General features: G+C 50.2%; 2 protein-coding genes and 3 non-coding genes across 6 annotated transcripts in view; all 5 read left to right on the forward strand.

Moving 5' to 3' along the window:
- Window positions 1-4,982: 4,982 nt before the first annotated feature.
- On the forward strand, window positions 4,983-14,102 carry LOC126568858 (homeotic protein empty spiracles-like). Its single transcript, XM_050225515.1, has 3 exons — window positions 4,983-6,213; window positions 12,106-12,260; window positions 13,135-14,102. Exons 1-3 carry the CDS (start codon window positions 5,178-5,180, stop codon window positions 13,345-13,347), a joined length of 1,404 nt encoding a protein of 467 aa, XP_050081472.1. The 5' UTR covers window positions 4,983-5,177; the 3' UTR covers window positions 13,348-14,102.
- A 3,982-nt stretch (window positions 14,103-18,084) lies between these two features.
- Window positions 18,085-18,158, forward strand: Trnai-aau (transfer RNA isoleucine (anticodon AAU)). The gene has a single exon. It is a non-coding gene; the product is annotated as a tRNA-Ile (tRNA).
- Window positions 18,159-18,585: 427 nt separating this feature from the next.
- Window positions 18,586-18,659, forward strand: Trnai-aau (transfer RNA isoleucine (anticodon AAU)). The gene has a single exon. It is a non-coding gene; the product is annotated as a tRNA-Ile (tRNA).
- A 219-nt stretch (window positions 18,660-18,878) lies between these two features.
- Window positions 18,879-18,952, forward strand: Trnai-aau (transfer RNA isoleucine (anticodon AAU)). Its single transcript has one exon. It is a non-coding gene; the product is annotated as a tRNA-Ile (tRNA).
- Window positions 18,953-19,564: 612 nt separating this feature from the next.
- The window catches only part of LOC126578991 (ras-related protein Rab-7a), a 5,169-nt gene continuing 4,733 nt past the window's right edge, over window positions 19,565-20,000 (forward strand). The window contains exon 1 of one of the 2 annotated variants that reach the window (XM_050242180.1): window positions 19,565-19,719. The gene's annotated coding sequence lies outside the window, so the exon portion shown is untranslated. Of the gene's footprint in view, window positions 19,720-19,779 lie in introns of those variants that run through there. The other variant, XM_050242190.1, reaches the window with a different exon arrangement.

Consider the following 20,000-nt stretch of genomic DNA (forward strand, 5'->3'; position numbering starts at 1 on the left):
CCGCTAACCATATTTAATGATTTACATTTAAAAAAATTAATAATACATTGGCGCATTTACGAACCTGCGTGATCACATCCAAATGATACTTTAGCAATAGTTTCTGCTCTTAAAAAGCTGAGAAACCTTCAGTTTCTGCCTGCCAGCATAATAGAACATTCCCGATTCTATTTTGTTGGATATTGAGAGCTTTAAAATGTTAATTCAATTTGCCCTATTTGTTCAAATTGTTACAAATTCTTCTTCAATTAAATTGCTCTGAACACTGCTCTGCTGCTGAACTGCCCTAATAAACAAACAAAAAGGCGCGAGGTCCTCATCCATATCAAAGTCATCTCAAACGGTCCCAGGTTTATTATTTGCGAACCATTTTAAACACCGGAACGCCCTAGTTGCATCTGATGGCGCTTAAAACGTTCGTTACACAGCAGCCAATCGGATAAAGATTCCATAGTGGTCCCTCTGCCGAGACGAACCGATTTTCGGCTCCTGAAAGGGGCGCTGATGGCCCGCTTTTCAAACCCAAAAGCCATTCCCGATTGTTTCCACTTAATGATTATCGCTCAATAGACCGCTTCCGTTTCTGCGTCTTCATGCTTGTCTGACCCACGACCGACAATCAAAGAAAAATCCTCTCAAACGAACATCCAATAGAGTTCCGTCCATAGATTTCCCGGCCCAGCTCGAGCTAATTTATCGTTGCTTCCGCGTGTACGATACCGAAATGGCGTTCGCGCAGCCGGTCCAGGGTTTGCAATTTTCTTCCAGCTCTATCCGAGAGCGGGGTTCGGACACCCTGGGCGGAGGTTCGACGAGTAAGATGTCAGTTTCGGCAAAATAATGGTTTTCCACTTTATCCCTCCCTCCGTTCCTTCCTTTCGTTTCGCTGTTAGCTTTCTGGTTCGCATGTCCGGATAATGAGTGTTCCATTGAGGGACCGGAAGAACGGTAGCTCTCCGTCTCCTGCACGCACAAGGAAGCACACCACATCCGACGACGATTGACATATGTTCCGGTGAATTAAAAGAAAGTCATCACTCAACGGGATCCACTTTGTTCTGCAAGGATAACGAGGGATCCATGAGACTTTTTCTTTACTTTTGTTTCTGATGCACGCTCCAGCTAAAGATCGTTGTAAATTGTGTTACAATGCGCTACAATGGTGTCTCAATATGTGTGTATTCCTGGGATCACGTCCAGAAAACAAATATTTAACCTCAATCCGGAACACCTTCCAGTTCCACGGTAATTTGCGACTCCATCGTCGCGTCCACGTTCCGCCGTGGAATTGGAATGTCTGCTCCTGGGAGCGTTAAAATCATCCCATAAAATCACCATCCCCCTCACCACCCTGATCACCATGATCATGATCATCATCATCATCATCATGAACATCATCATCATTATTATTATCAACCAGTAAAGCGTGATGAGAGCGGCGGCGACTGAGCGCGTGTGATGCGGGCACCGTTTGGGCGCATTTTTGGGCAAATTCCAAGTCCCGTGCCTCTTCGCAACAAAGCAAAGAGTGGACAAGAGTGAGCTAACCCATAAAACCGTTCATCAGGCGAATCAGGCCCGCCCTCTGCCCCTCTCTCACACAGAGTCACAGCATCATCTGCGACAACGCATCAATTCGTCCAGAGGAGAAGCAAGGAGGGAGTTGCGACCGCGGTAATATGAGTGTCCCGGGGTCGCAGGCAGGGAGGCGAAGGGCGAAGCTTCGACAGCACGAAGCGCGAGCGATCGAGAAGATTCATTCGCCTCGCAGGCTTCACGCTGTTTCGCGCTTTACACGCCCGCTCGATCGCGCGAAATCCGCACCAAAGACGCACGACGTCGAGCGGGGCGCGATCTTCCGCCTGCAGCGTGCCGATCCCTCTCATGCTGGCTCATAAATATTTCATGTTAACGCGTTGATTTATTTGTAAATAACGCAAAGTTTATGCCCATGATGTTTTAATTAATAAGTGGTAAATTTGTGTAATGCTATACCACGGTCGCGATCTCGCCGTTGTTCCCTCGGGAACGGTGTGTGTGTATTGCGTTATACTCGATCAGGCCATCTTTTATGCCAGATCGATCGTTTACGCCGCGCCTCGTGGTCGTGGACAACGAGCAATCCACGAGCTTCGTTTGCGCCTGGTGCCTGGTTCGCGATTGCGTCCGTTTGTTCCCTGGAGTGCTTGTCGTACACAAGCACAATCATGGCGTTGCGGTACTTCGCTCCATGTGCTGATCGATGCACCCCGATGATGATGATCGGGGTTGTACCGGGACTGGGGGGGGTACTGTGACTGTGAGAGTGTTCGCTATAACTCTTATCAATCGATGATTGGGTGCTAATGAGTGAGGAGCGGTCACAGCGGACGGCCAGCCCTTGCACTTGCAGTCAAACCAAGGCCAGTATACTGCGTTCGTGGCCTCATATGGTCTTGATTTCTGTGCAGCAACAGCAGAGAGGAAGTGATGCAGAGGAGGAGGCGTCTCTGCGTGAGGAGAGCTTAAAAAGCTTTATCTCTCTGGCGCCACATTGACATCATTTATCCAATTACCTTTCATTGGGACGCTTGTCTCAAATCGTTCCTTTCAAATAGTTACCGCAGGATTCCGGGGCGCTCCGGGTGTCCCTGAAGTGTGAAGCCCCATAGGTGGGCCCCAGAAAATCGAGGGAAACCTCACGAGAGTCCCCACGAGAGACCCGCTTCAACAAGGTCCCCGCTGTGCCATCCAGTAATTGTTTTTCGGATAAGGTGTCCCCTGATTAAACTACAACTTTAGGTTCAACTCCCTCTCCTGGGGCCCGTGGGTTTGGGGTCCGCGTGACATTCGATACGGTTGAGCGTGTGTGGGGAAGTAAATGGTAGTTGATGAGCAATCTTTTATGGCGTCATCGTATGGCCCTTTGGTCGTATGGTCTAGGTCGGTTGGTGTGTCCGCGAGGGATCAGAGGGCCTCACTGATAAGTCCACTTGGGCACCGTTTATGGAAGACATGCCGGCACGTAACATTTCGACAGCGCACTGATCACGGCTCGGACGGATGGCGCCGGCATTCGAACCGTTCTTGATAGGTTTCGGTCGCCTGTTACAAATATGTCATAAAGATGTGAGAGCCTCCCCGCTCGTTGTGTAACACGCGGACATGCTTTAAACCGCGTCGAGAAAAAAAAACGAAGCTCCCACAACAAGATTAAAAAGCTGGCGCGCTAACTCACTTTAGGTGGTGTAGCAGCACGCGCAGAACTTATGTTTAATGCGCCGAAACCAAGCATAATCAAATTACTCCAACGAATCTCGACAAGTTGTCTGTCGATGGCGGCCCAACGCTCAAACTTTCGGTTCCGTCGATTGTCCGACGGTACTGCTATCCTTCTAATCTTGAATCGAAGCATCACCCTCCCGGGAAAGACGACCACTGCGACGCGGCAATCCGTGTTCGGTCACGCAATTCGGAACTCTGCGGGAGCCCCACAACCATGGCAGCGTGTTTTTGGGGTCCGGTAATTAATTGTTTCTTATCAGCGAGTGGTGATCGCGACAGCAGACTCCGTCGCAGCGTGCAGCGTTGGCGACCGCCTTCACAACAGAATGGCGACTCGAGCTCGATTATTAAGTAAATAAAGTCAATTAGCATCTAAATCAATCTTGCTCCACTCGTCTAGGGGCCGCTTTTTGTTGCTTGCTACCTACAACGAGAATGTGCCAAGGATGGCGTTGGACAATCGGGACCAGAATAACGCGTCACGGCCAGCGTGCGAACTGGACGCGTGCGATTGTGACACATTCGCGGCCACCGTTTGTCACCGTAGAACAATATATGTAGCCAATTAAAATTGAAGCAATGGCGTACCAACGACGATGACGTACGCACGCACGCACCGACCGGATGACCGGGCGAATCCGGAAACCGGTTGCCCATTGTCATGGGGTGGTGGGGAACGCCATAATGGAAATGAACACAAATAAAGCGAACCAATTACAGAATGAACTTATAACAAGCTCTTAATAGTGTATCATAAATAAAGCAAATACACACCACCATCGCACTGCGCCGCTCGGTTAACTGTCATCGAAAGGCGAGAGGCGAACGGCAATTGCCCGGGATTGCCCGGGATTCGTTACCAACGGAACGGAGCGACACGGGAGCGAGCGGAGTCCTAGCAAAAAATCTCTGGCACCTCAATTCGCTTCTCGATCGATAATTGTGCCCAGAGACACACACAGAGAGAGAGAGAGAGAGAGAGAGAGAGAGAGAGATAGAGAGAGAGAGAGAAACCGAAGAAGAAGGGAAGAAGAGAGTGAGAAGTCGATCTCTGAACGAGATTGCAACTCCAAATCTCCCTCGTCCGGGGATTTCGAGAAGGAAAATGCTTCCTTTTCCTTACCACGCACACACCGAGGCACCCTCCGGAGCACATATGTATGGCAGCATCCCCCCTTGCGAAGGGTAGTAAGAAGGAAAATGGGAAAACATAGCAACCCTCCGTTCATGCGTGCGCGCGCACAATCTGCTAAGCTCCGCCTTTGACTCCGTTGGTGTGCGTGTCATCTCGCAGGCCAGGCAGCAGCACGGGCAGCAGGTTTTCAGCAGGTTTCGGGCGGCCTAGGGGTGGTTCAGGTTTTCATTCCGAGTCCCGAGCCCGTTGTGCGCAGATCGCTGTGCTGTCCGTGAATCCGTCGCGCTTTTGAGCCACCAGACCTCCTTCCCCGTGGGCGCGTGTATCGATGTGTGCGCGCGTTTGTTTCGCTGGAAAGTTTGTGAATCAAAAAAGTGAGGCTGCTGCCGCGTGATCCGCGATCGCGAACGAGTTGCTGATCTTGCAACGTTTTTTGAGGAAGTCCTATAAACTGCCTTGCCCGTTGTGTGCGTTGTGTGTGATCGGCGAGAAGAAAGTGACCTCTGGGGGTGCATTTCATCCCCCTCAATTTTGTGTGTTACGTGTGCATCCGTGTGGATGCAAAGGAAAAAAAGAGAGAAAACGTGTACGATGATCGTTTAGAGGACGTCCGAGCGATCCTCGCAAGATCAGTGTTTTGATCCAGAGAAACACAAACCAAAGTGCCAAGTGTACCGCGTGTGTGACCGCGAGAGAGTGTTTGTTGGTTCTGGTTGCCTGTTTGGTTTGATTTTTTCGGTTTAGCCCGGTGGCCTCCCAGCCCAGTGCGCCAGCCTCCATGATCGACACGTGCCGCACGGAGGAGAAAGTGTTCAAAGTAGCCGCGAGCAGCAACTACAAAATGCCGACGCTACAGCCGCGCATCGGCTTCAGCATCGACTCGATCGTGGGCAACACGACGCCCAAGTCACCGCCGCACACGATCACCAAACCACCGCCGGTTTCCGTGGTCGTCGGTGGCGTTACCGGAGAGGATCGTGATCGTGCCAGTGGTCTGGGCCATGGTGTTGGTGGTCAGCACCACCACCCCCACCATCACCACCAGCCACACCAGCAGCATCCAAGTCGCTCACCAAGTCCACCGCAAAGCTACTCGGTCCGGTTGAACCGTCTGCAGAGTCTGTCTCCGCCGCACAACTACAGCATCACCCGGCTCCCCGAGAGTCCCCAAAGTCTAGAGGGTGGCGGCGGTGGTGGTGGTGGTAACGGTGGTGCGGGTGTTGGGCATCATGCGAGTGTCCGCTCACTGGAGGCGCTTCAGTCGCGCCTTTCGCCCACTGGTCTTCCATCGCAGCAACCCCTTTCGCTTAAGCGTCACCGTAGCCCCTCACCACCTGCTTCACCCCCGTCCATCGGTGCCATTGGTGGCCACCTAACCACCGGTGGTCCTGGTCCACATGGGCCACCACCACCGCCACCGACAGGACCGATCGTCGTTCCCGGACTACCGGCCGGTCTCGTTCGGCCCTTTCCCGTGAGTCCCTCGCAGCAACCTCCGCCGCCATCCCAGGGTGGTCCTGCGCAAGGTGGTGGCCCCGCACCCCCACCACAACCGACGGAACTCCCGAAAGGATTGCCACCGTTCCTGCATACGCCCCAGGAGATGATGCAGGCGGCCCATAACCAGCACTTCCTAGCCGCCCAGTTCCAGGCGGCCGCCCTTGCTCACGCCCAGGCCGGTCAACCGTTTCCACCGCATCCGGCGGCCGCCCATCTCCACAACCCGAACCTGCCACCACGCGACAGCTATCCGCTCTATCCGTGGCTACTGAGTCGCCATGGTCGTGGCGTCTTCCCGATCGGATTCCCTGGCAGTAAGTATCGAACCTGAACCCGCCGTTAGCTTACTCTCCACGGGCGACCACCCGTGGACATCATGTCCAGAAATCCCCGAAAAAGAGAGAAAGAGAAAGAATGGACGATCTTTGGCGAAAGGAATCGGAGAAGGAAGAACCGAGAATTGCGTTGCGTTCAAGATCAAGCACCATGCGAAGCCGTCGGCTCACGTCAGACACCACCAACTCCCTGATGGTTGTTTTTGTCTTGTTTAAGTGGCCGTACTCCTCTTCTACACTACTTGTCGTGATGATGCTTTCTTCCTGGAACAAGCTGCATCAGTTTTTTGTTTGTTACGGTGATCAAGGATATTCTTTATACTTGGAAAACCACAACAAAGGGAGCCCTTTCTCCATCTTATTCCCCGAAGCACCCCTCTACGGTGATCGTAAAATCCTTCGAACGATCCTAATTAACGATCCACACCCAACGGGCAACGGGCATGCGGGGATCGTAAAAACGGTTCTCGGTCACAAACAGTTGGATGACTCCTGGAGAGGCAAACACCCGGTTTATGATGCGTCCAGGAAGGAAGGCAGAATAAATGATTTATTTGACAAAACTTGTGGCCACGCGCACCATGCTGATGTTGAGGCACATGCAATCGCAGACCACTGGCTGCTGGTCCAGATTGCTCGAGAGATTGTTGCTTCTGCTACTCGCGCGTTATCGCGACATCGATAGCTGATGTACCCTGATCGCTGTGTTGCTACCTTAGCAGCGCCTCACACTCTCTCTCTCTCTCTCTCTCTCTCTCTCTCTCTCTCTACGGGACACGCACATAGCTCGTAGCTGGTCCTGCGATCGCGCTAATAAAAGCACATTTATCGCTAATTTATCGCCATCGTCTGGGCGCAATGCGTGGATGCTTGAATGCGTGGAGCATAAGCATAAGCAGAAAGATGATTAACACTTTCCTCCCGTTGGTAGCATCGTTCGTGTACCCTTACGATTTCCTCTAGAAACGATCGTGCGAAGAAGAGAGACCTCAGACCAGTGGTCGGTGGTGTCTACCGGGCGCGTCAGCAATAAATCGACGATTCCACCGATTTATACCAACACTTTTTAACGAGTGTTGTGCGAGTTTTACGACGGAGAGAAAGAGAGAGAGAGGAGTGAGATAATTTATGCCACTCAACACCACCAGCACCAGCCCCAACATCATACTTCGTCCTCGTCGCCATCCTTGGATGATTATTTTGGAGCAATTTTCGCTCGCATTTTGCTTGGCCGCTCCGGGCGGAAGAGGTTCCCGGTTTCTTGGTGCGTTGGTATCAGTGCAGAGCACACGGTGTTGTGGTGTAGAGGCGATCCTTTGTCCTTTCTTTGGAACGCGTTGAAAAGTCTCTACTCAGCGCCAAGTGCCATGCTTTTGTTGGCCGCTGTTGTCTTGGAAATTATCACATCCATCCCCAAAGTAAACTCGCCGTAAACATTAGGGCGGTAATGGACGTTGCAGCATCAGCCGACAGTGAGTCGTGCCCATCTTATTAGCCCAAACGCCAGGATCGCTGGAGGATCGTTCGCTGCGCCTTTCGGACGATACATTCAGAAGCACTCCAGGTCCCCCCTCAGTACAACTCTTTCTCTCTATCTCGCTGTCTTCTGTTCTTTGCGCGTCTTTATGTGTTCTCGTCAGCATAAAACCCCCTCTCTCTCTCTCGCTCTCTCTGTCTTTGTGCCCCCAAGGGATGAGACGAGTTTTCGTGTAGCCACACCAATTAGGACCCCCTCCGCTCGTCACCTTTTGCTCTTTGATGCTCTGGCCCCCCTGCGCTCCATTTCATAACTCGCACGTATAATAAGCAGCAATAACTGGCGTGTTATGCTGTCCGCCGACCTCTTGCTTAATTTGTGCGTTGAAAGGCCACAAATGGGGCCCGGCTCCGAGGAGGAGGTGGAGAGATTGGCGTGTGAAAAGGACCTCTCCGGGGCCAGCTGTGGCCCAACGACAACAGCAACAACAAGTGTTATCCGTCGGTTTCATTGTTACTACAACCTTTGGGGGGTTTTCGGACGAGCTCCGGATTTTCGGCGTGATTGTTTGGTGATCACAGATCAAGGATCGTTCTCGTTAACACGGTGAGCGATGGGGAATGCCACAGAGGGCATCGCGGTGAACAGATGAATTCAAACGCAGAATGATATTGGGAAGTGCAAAACGCGATGATCATCGTTGAGCGGTGTCGAGATGAGCCCCAGACAAGTTTGAGAAGAACACAAGCACACACTGTGGTGCTTCTTTCGACTGCCTTTTGCTTCGTTTGCTGCGAAGGAGTGTAAAGCGATCGACGGACGGACGGACGGACGGCGATAAGAACGCATAAGGATGGGAAGTTGGGAGCTCCACTTGATCGCTCGCCCATTCGCTCGATCTCGTCTTCAGCCAACGATTCATTCATAATTGCACACACGAGCACCTTCCGGGGCCGTCGGTTCTCTCGGTTTGGCTCCAGAGCTTCGGGTTACAGACACGCTGGTCCGGAGTACGATCGTTGGACTGGTCGTTAATTAATTATTCACTAATTTGAGACGAACGTTTGCTGTTTATGCTCGTGCTGTTATGTGTATGTGATTCTCTACGCCCCTCTACTCCTCTCCTTCAGCTCCTCCTGCTCCTTGTCCTAACTCCGATCGCCTAATTGCTTGTTTAAGGAAGTGACGAGCGACGGCACATGGACTGGACGGCCGAGACATGCACAATGCATATTCGTTCCGGTGGCGCATGCATCCATCGTAAAGGGGGGTAGTGCGAAAACCTGGCCGGCCTGGCTTTTGTGGAGTAGAGGACGAGATGGTCCATGAATAAGCAAAGACCGAATTCCATTTCACGCGGTTCCAGCTACGCCACCGAGCGAGCGAGTGAGCGAACAAGAAATGATGAAATATTCATCTCGGGCGCCCCACTCGGGGCAATAGGAGCCATACCCAGCGGCCAGTGGGGGGGGGGGGGGTACTATGAAAGCAAAATGTGAAAAACCTCCTCCCGAAAAGCCGAGTATGCGATGCGATGCGATGTGAGGCAGATAAGAGCAAGAAAGCAGCTCAAAAGCACGAAGAGTGGCGCGAACAACACACCGGCGGATCCACACACAACAACCTGTGTTCGAGAAGAGGAACTAAGCACACATACACACATACACACAGGAGAACAAAAAATATGATATGAATTTTAAATGAAAATGATCTTATCACGGCTGATCAGACACCGTGATCAGTCCATCGGACTGAAGCGAGGTGAAGACAAAACAACGTGTACGTGTGTCTGTACACGTGTGTATGTGGGACGGAGCAGCAACATAATCGAAAGCGCAATCAATGCTCTGCGTTTAGAGATTGAAATGAAAAGTGAGAATCATCGTCGCAGCTCTCAGATGCAATGATACCTTTCGTGAGCTTGAGCCGTGGGTTCGCTTTCGTCAACCACCACCACCAGCACCAGGGCTGTTAGCTAGTTTGTGGTCGATTTTGTTGCAAAACCAGAGCAGCAACGACGACGGCTCCAGTGAGCTTCATCGTGCCGCGTCGATTGCCGTCGCATTGAATTAAGCAAATGAAGTCCACGTCAACTCGGCCACTTGTGTCCCCTCTCTTGGTTCGATTGCTGACCGAGTGGTATTCGCGGATCGATCGATTGCGGATCGACCTGCCGACCGCTTCCACTCCATCTTTCTCTTGCAGTTTATTAAGCGGTTTAGTTTAGTCAATGGAGGACCGAGAACTGGGCCTCAAGAGGAGAGAAAAAGAGAGAGAATGGGGTGGTGGTGGACAGCCAACCTCAACAGGAAACCCTAGACAAGTCTCGAGTGTGCGCGGCCATGTCCGACTGGCGCATGGAGGAGAGGGTATCGAGTGTCTCGGACCGTGACGAGAGGTTGACCGCCGTTGCCGTCGCCATCGCCATCGCCACCGCTTCTTCCGCCGACCCACACGCACACGAATGGAGGTGCGATCGCGGCGCGGTGATACGCAGCTTTAATTGAATTACACGCCAGCAGAGCAGCAATGGCCGACGCACGACGCTGACTACTATCCCTGCGTCCGGATCTCATCATGTGCTTCTTGCCCCTCCTTTCCACCTTCCCCTTTCAAACACACCCTCAGTCTCTCTCTCTATCTCGCTCTGGTGGAGCTCCGCAAAAATGTATTAATTAGTGCGCTCTCGGAGTTGATTAAAAGGTAATTACGCCATCGCGCTTAGCATTATAGCCTGACAACACAATCGCGCACCGTGGCGGCCATTTGCTAAAGGTCGAGGTGGATGATGGGAGTGTGATTGGGGCCATTTGGTGGCTGCTGCGGAGGTGGTGGTGATGACGGTGTAGTAGGATCCGGACCGGAGCGCGAGATCCGGAGCGAGGCGCAACCAGCTGCAGCTGCAGTCAACGTAAAACGTTCGGTGTTCACTCCGGTTGGCCCCGGTCGGTGTTGATTGCTTTTTAATTGAAGGAGCACCATTTACGGGTCCCCCCCCCGGGACTGGTGAACCCTTTTTCGCCGGGAAAGGTTTTGCGCGCGCGAGAGAGGCCGCGTGACGTGGCCAGCAACACCAACAACACTTGGTCGTTGTCGTCGTCGTCGTCTAGTCGTTGCGTTGCGGCACATTAATTTGTTTTTAAATATTTCCCTCTCCGAGTCGAGCAATAGCACCCCCCAACATTGCGTACCACCCCCTCGGACCTCCTCATTACCGCCCCGGGGGTTTAGTTTCATTGCATTGCACCACCACTACCACCGAAGTCGCAGGCGTAATTTGCAATATTGTTGTTGGGAAAATCAGAGTGAAAACACCCTCCCCGGTCGGTGGTGGGAAATTGAATTCCCTTTTGCTTTCCCGGTGTGCATCATGGTTATGCCTTACGGTCCTTGGCACCCTGCATTCGCTTCCAAAGAGAGCAATGGCGACGACAACAACAAAGCGCCACTCCGCAGCCACGCAGCATATGGCCGTTAGCCGTTGGTGGAGCGATTCCATTAAAAAATCATTTGCACATGCGATATAAACAGACCTTTTGCACGGCACAGCACGCACGTACGCATGCACGGAGAGACCACCGGAACGATACATTCGCTCGAATTGGCATGTTTTGTGCCCACGGTTAACGGGGCACGGTGATCGGTCAATCCGAGCCTCTAAACGCACCCTTGCCTTACCATCGGTTTCCCGGATCGTAGCAAGCTGTTATCCTTTTTGTTGCTTTCGCTTCAAATCAACAGCAGCACCACTACAGACACCCGAGCATAAGAAGCAATGCTCCAGCACTAAAACCCCCTCTGGCGCTATGAAGGGTGTTCCAGCAGCGCTCCGCGTGGTGGTGTGAGGGGCAGGGTGGGTGCATGTGCAATATATTTGCCGTAATGATATATAATTATTTAATTACACGAACGAAGCAACCGGGCGTGCAAGAAGCAGCCAGCATCGAGGAGGGTTCTCGATCGCTCGTTCGCCCGGTTGCTAGTCCGCCCAAGGGAAAGGGGTAGCCGCCTGTGTTAGCCGCTTTTAACAGTGTTTATGGAAAAAGGTACAAATATTTAACACTGATTACATGCGGACGCGCACCGTTCGTGGTGTGGCGTGCCCCATTCCGGTGGGGAGGGGGCTGCCCGTTCCGATTGACTGCCGGTGGTACAGAGCGCCTGGGCCGTTAGCACCGATGCACCCTGTGTGCTGCACGCACGCACGCACGCACCCAAACACACACTTTCACGCCACGGTGCATTCCGTGTGAGAGGCCACATCGATATCTGGATCGGGTCCTGGGATCGATCGCGATCGCAAACTCCTTCACTAAAATTACCTGGTTTCGATAACGAACTTTAACTAATCATGCATCTGATTTTCTTTTCTTTTCTTTTTTCCTCTCCGTCAGACTACCTCATCCCGTTCCGTAAATCGAAACGTGTCCGGACGGCGTTCTCGCCCTCGCAACTGCTGAAGCTGGAGCACGCGTTCGAGAGTAATCACTACGTGGTCGGTGCGGAGCGGAAACAGCTCGCCCAGAACCTCAACCTCTCCGAGACGCAGGTAATTAAGCACCTCCATTCCCTCACTTCCACACATTGCGGGGAACACTGGTTTTTTTTTTGTTAAAAGACAGCGAACTCGCCATGTGCGTGCCGCTACGGACGATTGAATATGTTGTCCGGAACCGGAATCGGGCGCAGGCAGGCAGGCAGGCAGGCAGGCAGGTGGTTCTGTTGGCGTCGATGTTGCTGTTGTTGTCCACCTGACACACGCACGTCACCGGTGTCGTGGTGTGTTGGTGCCACATCAGTGCGGCCATTAGTCCGGCTAATAGACCATCGGCAGGTTCGCCGTAGCTGCAGCTCCATGTCCGCCACAAATCCACCGAGAAGCCCTACTAGAAACAAGAAAAAATGTCGAAGAGAAGAAACAAATCCTGTGGCCAATACCAGACGGTGGCGACGGATTTATGGACACCCTGGACCGCTGGTCAGAGACAGGCCGGACAGTAAATTAGATTAAATTACAATTATGGCTCCTTATGCCGCTCATAATGACACCTGACGCTCCGTTGGCACCTAGGTCGGTGCGATCATTGGCTTGACTTGTTAATGCCTTCTCCCCGGAACAGGGACTCGTCCTGCTCCTCAAGGGCCACGTGAGGGCACTCTGTACGGTCCGGTATGTCCCGGAGTGTGTGTCATGTTTCGTATCGTCTAAGGATTTGGAATCACAGAACCGTGGTCGGCTGTGTGTTTTTGATCGTGCCGCAACACTAGTCACGATGATGGTCATGCTGATATGCGTCATTTGGCGTCAGTTGCGCTCGATTTCAGCAGATTGCACTGTCGGCTTTCATGCGCTTTGTCCCCATAACCTCACTGATAACTGCTGGATCGTACATTAATGTTCTCTCTCTCCCTCTTTCTTCCAGGTGAAAGTGTGGTTCCAGAACCGACGCACCAAGCACAAGCGGATGCAGCAGGAAGAGGGTGGTTCCGGATCGGGCAAGTCAACCGACGGTGATCACCAGAACCGTTCCGCTTCCAGCCCGACCGGTAGCTGCGAGGAGGACGACGAAGAGGACGAGTTCATCGACATGGATGACTGTCCGAGCGATGAGGAGAACATGCATCACAATGGCTAAAACGGTGATGTCCTGCCAGTTCTCCAGTCTCCAGTTGCCGAAGCTGTGCCAAATCATCACCATCATCATCATCTTAGCGTGGAAGGCGCCTCTGGAGGACGTTTGTTGCAATTTTACCAGTGATTTGAGTAGCAGAGAAGAGGGCGGATCAGTGTTGATGATAGCATGAAGAAGATCACGCGGATCACACTAAGTAGCAAGCAGTAATCCTTGGCCGGAAATAGTAGGAGAGAAATTGTATGTAAAATGCTAGCCAGGCAGCGAGGATCACGTGCAAGTCCTGAAAGTATTACTGTGCCCCCCCCCCGCAGGGGCGGGAATATCGGGGAAAGATACCATTAGCATTCTTTAGTTTTATTCGCCTGTACATAGAGAAAGAGAGCAGAGGGAGAGAGACACTAGTAGTAATTATTGTTAACGAGCTGTCCAGACACTGATACGAGGCTACTACAAATATGGCCGCCACGAGGCCAAGAAAAAGGTGTATTCACTATTACTACTACTAATACTACAACTACTACTATTACTACTATACTACTTTTGTTCCTGATGAATTCAAGATGAGCTCAGCGCATGGTAGCAGGACAGTCTCACGAAGAGAAAGTGAGCAGAGAGAGAGAGACCTGGAGAGAGTGGAGAAGTTTGTAAATTATCCGATTATTTAATAACTAACTACTAAGGTTTAGGCCTGTGGCGCTGCCGCTGCCGCTGCTAGTGCTGCTTCCCATGCTCCAGGATCTAGGAGTTCCAGAGTGTATTGGTTTTAATAAAAACAAATCATAGACAAATATCAAATTGTGTGAATCATTTTTGCTCTTTTCTGTTTGTAACTAGACGATAGTAAACGGTCAGTGTTAAGGTGTCGAGCCCTAGACACCTGGAACCTCGGCAAAGCTAACCAGCCGTGTTTAACCAGTCCTCGGTCGTCGAAAATTGGTCTTCAATTTTGTCCACTTTTACCTCACAATACAGACGGCAACGAGCCGTTTAGTGCGTTTATGCCGCCGGTCAGCGCCACGGACACGGCGAGACAACGGAGTCATTAGCGACCGCGTTTTTCGTCATCAGACGCTGCGTAAGGATCGCGTTTTTGCTAACTGGCCGTCTGTCTGGCAGGCTGGAGACCAGATAGTGCAGACTCCACGATTCACGTCGTAACATTCTCACCCCAAGCAACCAGAGCAAAACGATGGGATGCTGTGGACTGCACCTGACCTGCTGCTGCTGGTGGTAGTTCGGCCACTTGAACCTCGGCGCGCTAAGCAGATTCTCGTTTCACTCGCTGATGTCCGATTATCGTCAAGTACGTGTGGTGGAAGTGATTATCGACACGCACACCTTCTCCGGGAGAGCGGTGGCCCCAGTCTTAAAGCATTCGTCCATCGCTTGCCCTCGTTGGCGGTCGTCTTGGCTGGTTGGAAGAATTTGGTGCCTCCATTATCCACACATTTGTTTTTATTGTGACCGCGCGCTGAAATCGTGTATGTTAAGTGCCATGCTTTAGAATCGTTTTGGGGAAGGAAAGACCTCCGGAATGGCACTATTCTGCACTCACTGCAGGTGTTTTTTTTTTTGGTCGATTTCACCACCGCTTCTAGTTCTGTTTCCTCAAAGCAGTACTGTGCCCTTGGGGGCTACAAACAGGAATCGGAGTTTGGAAGCTTTCGGAGATTCATTTTCATTCTCGTTCTTCCCATTCTCGTGACGCTGGGGGCGCCATTACACCTTTTACGTGCCTCTCTTTGCTGGCACATGGATGTCGACTGTCTCGAGAGAGCTAATTGCTGATCGAGGAGGACACAACAGCAGCAGCAGACAAGTGGCTGTAATGATTGTGTCAAACACAATGGGAAAACTAAACATTTTCCTCAATGGCATCTGCGCACCACGCACCATCTTGCCGACGCACCATTATCATCTTTGCAAAACGCGAGTCCCAATGACCGACGATTACCAAGAATGCGTTATCTTTCCTCTCTCTCTCTCTCTCTCTCTCTCTCTCTCTCTCTCTCTCTCTCTCGCGATGGATACGTAATGTGTGCAAGTGATAATCATACGGCTTTTTTTGGCAGTCCTTGGCGGTCGGCCCGGTTCGTCAGAGACTGAATGGCCTGGAGGCAGAAGCAGGAGAAGGAGCTTCACATGAAGCGAGGAGCTGCAGAAGGAAGGGAACGGCGTGATCATTTGTGAAGCGCCAAGCAGCCGAGTCGAGGATACATCTTATGGACTGGTGCTTCGTTTTCGGTCTCGATTTAATTAACGAGCGCATCGAGATGCACCGTGGTCCCAGATGCCTGCCCCTAACCAGTCCCATGATCGATTGCCGCCTGCTTTCCATCCCCAGCCCCTAACCCGGGCCCGGTGTCCTGTCTCGTCGGTGCGTCGAAACATCATCAGCTACCAACATCGATCGATCATATGCTGCTGCTGCAGCGGCCAATGCATGCGCGTGTGTGTCAACAAAGTCATCAACAACCCCTCGCCCCGATATGACCGAGTTACCTGTGTCCTGGGAGAGAACGCAACACAATTTAACCTAATTAAGCCCGATATTGTATCGAATCCTAGCGACCTGGTCCACACCATTCGTCGCTACCGGCCATGGCCATTATGGCATCGTGTCGCAACGTAGGGGTCTCAGCGGACAAGTCAATCCAAGTGGCCAAATGAGTTCCATAGCGGTGCTCTCTGGGTTAATTGTTTGCTCATTTCACAGTTCGTCCTAGTGTTGACCACATGCTCCCGATTACCACGGCCATTTGTGTGCGTGTTTTGGGTCGTGCGAAGCTGAGGTCCTGTCGTCGTCGTCCGGCCGTATCCTGCTGCGTGCATGACATGGCCTGTGCACCCGCTATTCACCCCACTCGAGCCCTTTCTCTGTGCCGTGTCCATCGCACAATAGACGACGACGTCGACTTTGTGGCTGTTATTAAGGTTGCCAATTGTCTCGAGTCGAATCCTATTGGTCATCGGTGCTGGATGATGGACATCCGAATAATGGAGCGGCAGTAAATTAACGTTTGACGGAGAATCCAGGAACCCGGGAGACCAGTGGTCGACCATGGGAAAGTTGGTAGCCATGGTAACACACTGTTCGAGCCTGCATCAGTTCGGATGATGAGGATGCTCACTAGGATATGCCTGGAGAATTCGGGCTCTGATTGTTGTGATGAGATGCCATATCCTCAATTCTTGTTCGTTGATAAATGCTGTTAATAAATATACACTACCACGCTTAATGTCATTGATGACCACTTGATTGTTATGGAGTATTTTATCGTCGTCGATTTGCGTCGGTATTGTTCTAGTAAAATCGTTATCAATCTCAAAAAAGCTTCGTCAAATATGGATTCTAGCAATCAATAATGACTTCTTCCATGCTTTACACTTCACTTATGAGCGAGATCATTAAATGCTTCCTAACAAGCGTATCACCATCATACCGAGCTGCAAGAACCTGCGGGGAAAAACATCAGTCGGTCCCTGCTGGCCCCGGCGTAAAACCACAATTATGATGATTTTATTACGGCCGCCAAACAATTATCATAATCGTTTTTACATCCTTCGCCATTCCCCGAGAAAATGAAGTATCGCAGCAGCCATCAGACGTGTACAATCTAGGGTTCACCCTCGCCAACCCGACCCAGCACAGTGCGATTCGCAGTGGACGGCAGGAGGGCCGGCGAACAACACACTGGTGGGTGAGGGTGACATGGCCGCCAAGAAGTGCCGCACACGGAAGCCATCCTTCTAGGGTGGGAGGATCCAGGCAGTTCATCCGCTTACGGCGTCTTATCCCCTATCGTACATCCTTGTACTGGGCTTGTAGAGGCCCCGAACGGGGTACGCATTGCCCTTTTCACTCTCACCGCACCGTACCGCACCTCATCGCCGACATGCTTCTACCCGCGCTCAACCCATATGCCGGACAGTGGCAGGCAGGCCGGTCATCCCGACACCTTATGGCAATGTTTGTCGATTTTACGCTTCATCTTCCAATTTTTAATGCAATTAGCCAGCGCAGATTAGGGAGCTGCCCATCCTTTCCTAGCCTTTCGGTGCGGCACCGCAACCGCCTTGATCGTCGGTCCTTACCCCAGCACCGGCAACCGAAATTGGTCGAAACAACAAGCAACCACACCGATCGCGCACGCTGACCGGACTGGTAGACACTTAATAAGATTTAGCGGGATTTTCTCAACTGTACGATTGTGCGCAGATAGGATTAGAAATTGGCCAGAGCCAAAAAGTGACCAGGACATGGCAGGATGGGTTAGTCCAAAAGCTTTCTTTGCATCGTTGCTGGCTGTGAAAGGAGAGGAGACTTTGCCGCATCGTTGGTTTGCTTTCCTTCATGGCTTTCCTGAAGCAACGAGCAGCAAGAAACATTTTCTTTTGCTTTGGAATTGATTTATGACTTCTTCGGGCTCAACAGGACGAGCTTGGATGCTGCTCCTTCTGTGCAATCATCCAGAACTGTAATCCATTCAAATTGCAAAACAAATGTTTCCGATATAATTGCACCACAATTATTTTTATCGTTAATTGCTATCGTGTTATTCAAATTTTTATATGTGTGAAAGTGTTTTTTGCAATCCCATTGATGAGAAGTGTACTACGAGTTTTCGCAGCTTCCCGCTTTTCCTCTTCGCTCCTTTTTTGCGGGAATCTTTCGAACCGATCTATCGGAAACGATCTAACAATTGCTCAAATGAAAAGGATTACTAACAAACAATAGGCCCCATAGCTCAGTTGGTTAGAGCGTCGTGCTAATAACGCGAAGGTCGTGAGTTCGATCCTCTCTGGAGCCAATGATTTAGAGTATTTTAAAATGTTGTTATTACAGATATTCATAAATTATGCAAATGCCATAGGGGGCAGATTGTGGAAGAATGTTGTTGATATGATAGTGATAGTAGTAGTAAATGGAAACAATGGAAAAACGGAAACAAATAAAAATTACTGTATTCAAAATCATATATATTTTGTTTGATTGGACAGAAAATTCCTAGATAACACATATAGTTTTATTTTACTAATTTTTTATTGGTCTGGCGTTGATTAATACTACCTAGATCCAATTATTATAATTAGGTTAGAGGTTTCAAGAGAATTAAAAAGGCTGCGTTGAGCTGTTTGAACTCAGAGCTATAATAAGATATTACATAATAGATTAGTATTACTTTGATTCAATTTACAGCAGATCGATCAAATGGGATCGATTTCTGATAAACAATAGGCCCCATAGCTCAGTTGGTTAGAGCGTCGTGCTAATAACGCGAAGGTCGTGAGTTCGATCCTCTCTGGAGCCATTGATAAGAATATTTTATTTATGCTCTTGCTCAGATAAAAATCGTGGAGAGCACAAACTATTATTGAATAAAATATTCGTTTTAGTTTTACTGAGATTTGAAAATTAATTGTATAATACACTTTACAGTCCAACTATTAACTATTATATAGTATTTATAAAGTATGGATTCATGCTGTATCATGGTTTTCGAAAATAAATGGATTTATGATAAACAATAGGCCCCATAGCTCAGTTGGTTAGAGCGTCGTGCTAATAACGCGAAGGTCGTGAGTTCGATCCTCTCTGGAGCCATTGAATTTCCCTTTTTATATCATTTATTGTATTATATTGTCTCTTGTAGCAAACCATACAAGACAACGATACCAAACGATACAAGATAAGAAACTCAATTAGATAAAAAAGAAACAAGTATAACGAGCAACATGTTAGCCATCGTTTTCAGGATACTTTTTCAAACCCCAACAATAAAGAGGTGTATAGTGTTATCTTTTAGCTTGAGGAGAGCGAGAAGTTCTCGGCGAATGATTGAGAGCTTATAAAATGCATAAAAAATAAACATAGCTAAGACACAAGCACAGATGGTTTGTGTCCAGGCTATATCTTTTTGTATGGAGTCCACAAACTCGCAAACATTTGCCAAGAACTTCTCGCTCTCGTCATGCTGAACGATTAAACACGAAGTACACTTAAAGAAAATATGCAAAAACCGTGTCGGAAAACCTACATGTTTCATCAAAGTTATATCAAGTTTTACTTCATTTGATTTAGCAAAATTAAATCTTCCTAACTAACTTGGTACCACTTGGTATCACCTAGTACCGAACAGAAAAGCGCAGTTTGACAGCTACAGCGACGGTCGTTGAAATATGAGCGTTGGTCACAACACAAAAAGTAAAACTTCAGCTGAACTCGGCGCACACGGGGCACCCTGTTGAAGTTTTACAACAGACTACCAAACGCACGGATCGTGTCTCTACGCAAATAAAAAATCAACTTTGTCGTGAATATCCGCGCACAAAAGAAATACTTTTAGTGAAAGTGTCCTGGTGAATCGAAATGTGAGTTGTAACGCTAGGAAAAGTGGGCAATTTGCAGCCGTGACGGGGGAAAATATGGCTTCTAGGTGATTCGATACGGACGAGGGATTACGCACCAGCAGCGCGCCCCTGCCCTAGATGCTGGTGCTAGCGGATGGTGTTCTAGAACAGGCGTGGATCCGTGTCCAAGTCAAGTGTCGCTCCCATTCTGGGGCCCAGTTAAGCACCAGAGATAAGCGAGAAGATGAACGCCACCTTTTGTGGGGCGGATCTGGGTTTTTTTTAACGTTTCTGACAACACC

The sequence above is a fragment of the Anopheles aquasalis genome, chromosome 2 (genome assembly GCF_943734665.1).
Source record: "Anopheles aquasalis chromosome 2, idAnoAquaMG_Q_19, whole genome shotgun sequence".
NCBI lineage: Eukaryota > Metazoa > Arthropoda > Insecta > Diptera > Culicidae > Anopheles > Anopheles aquasalis.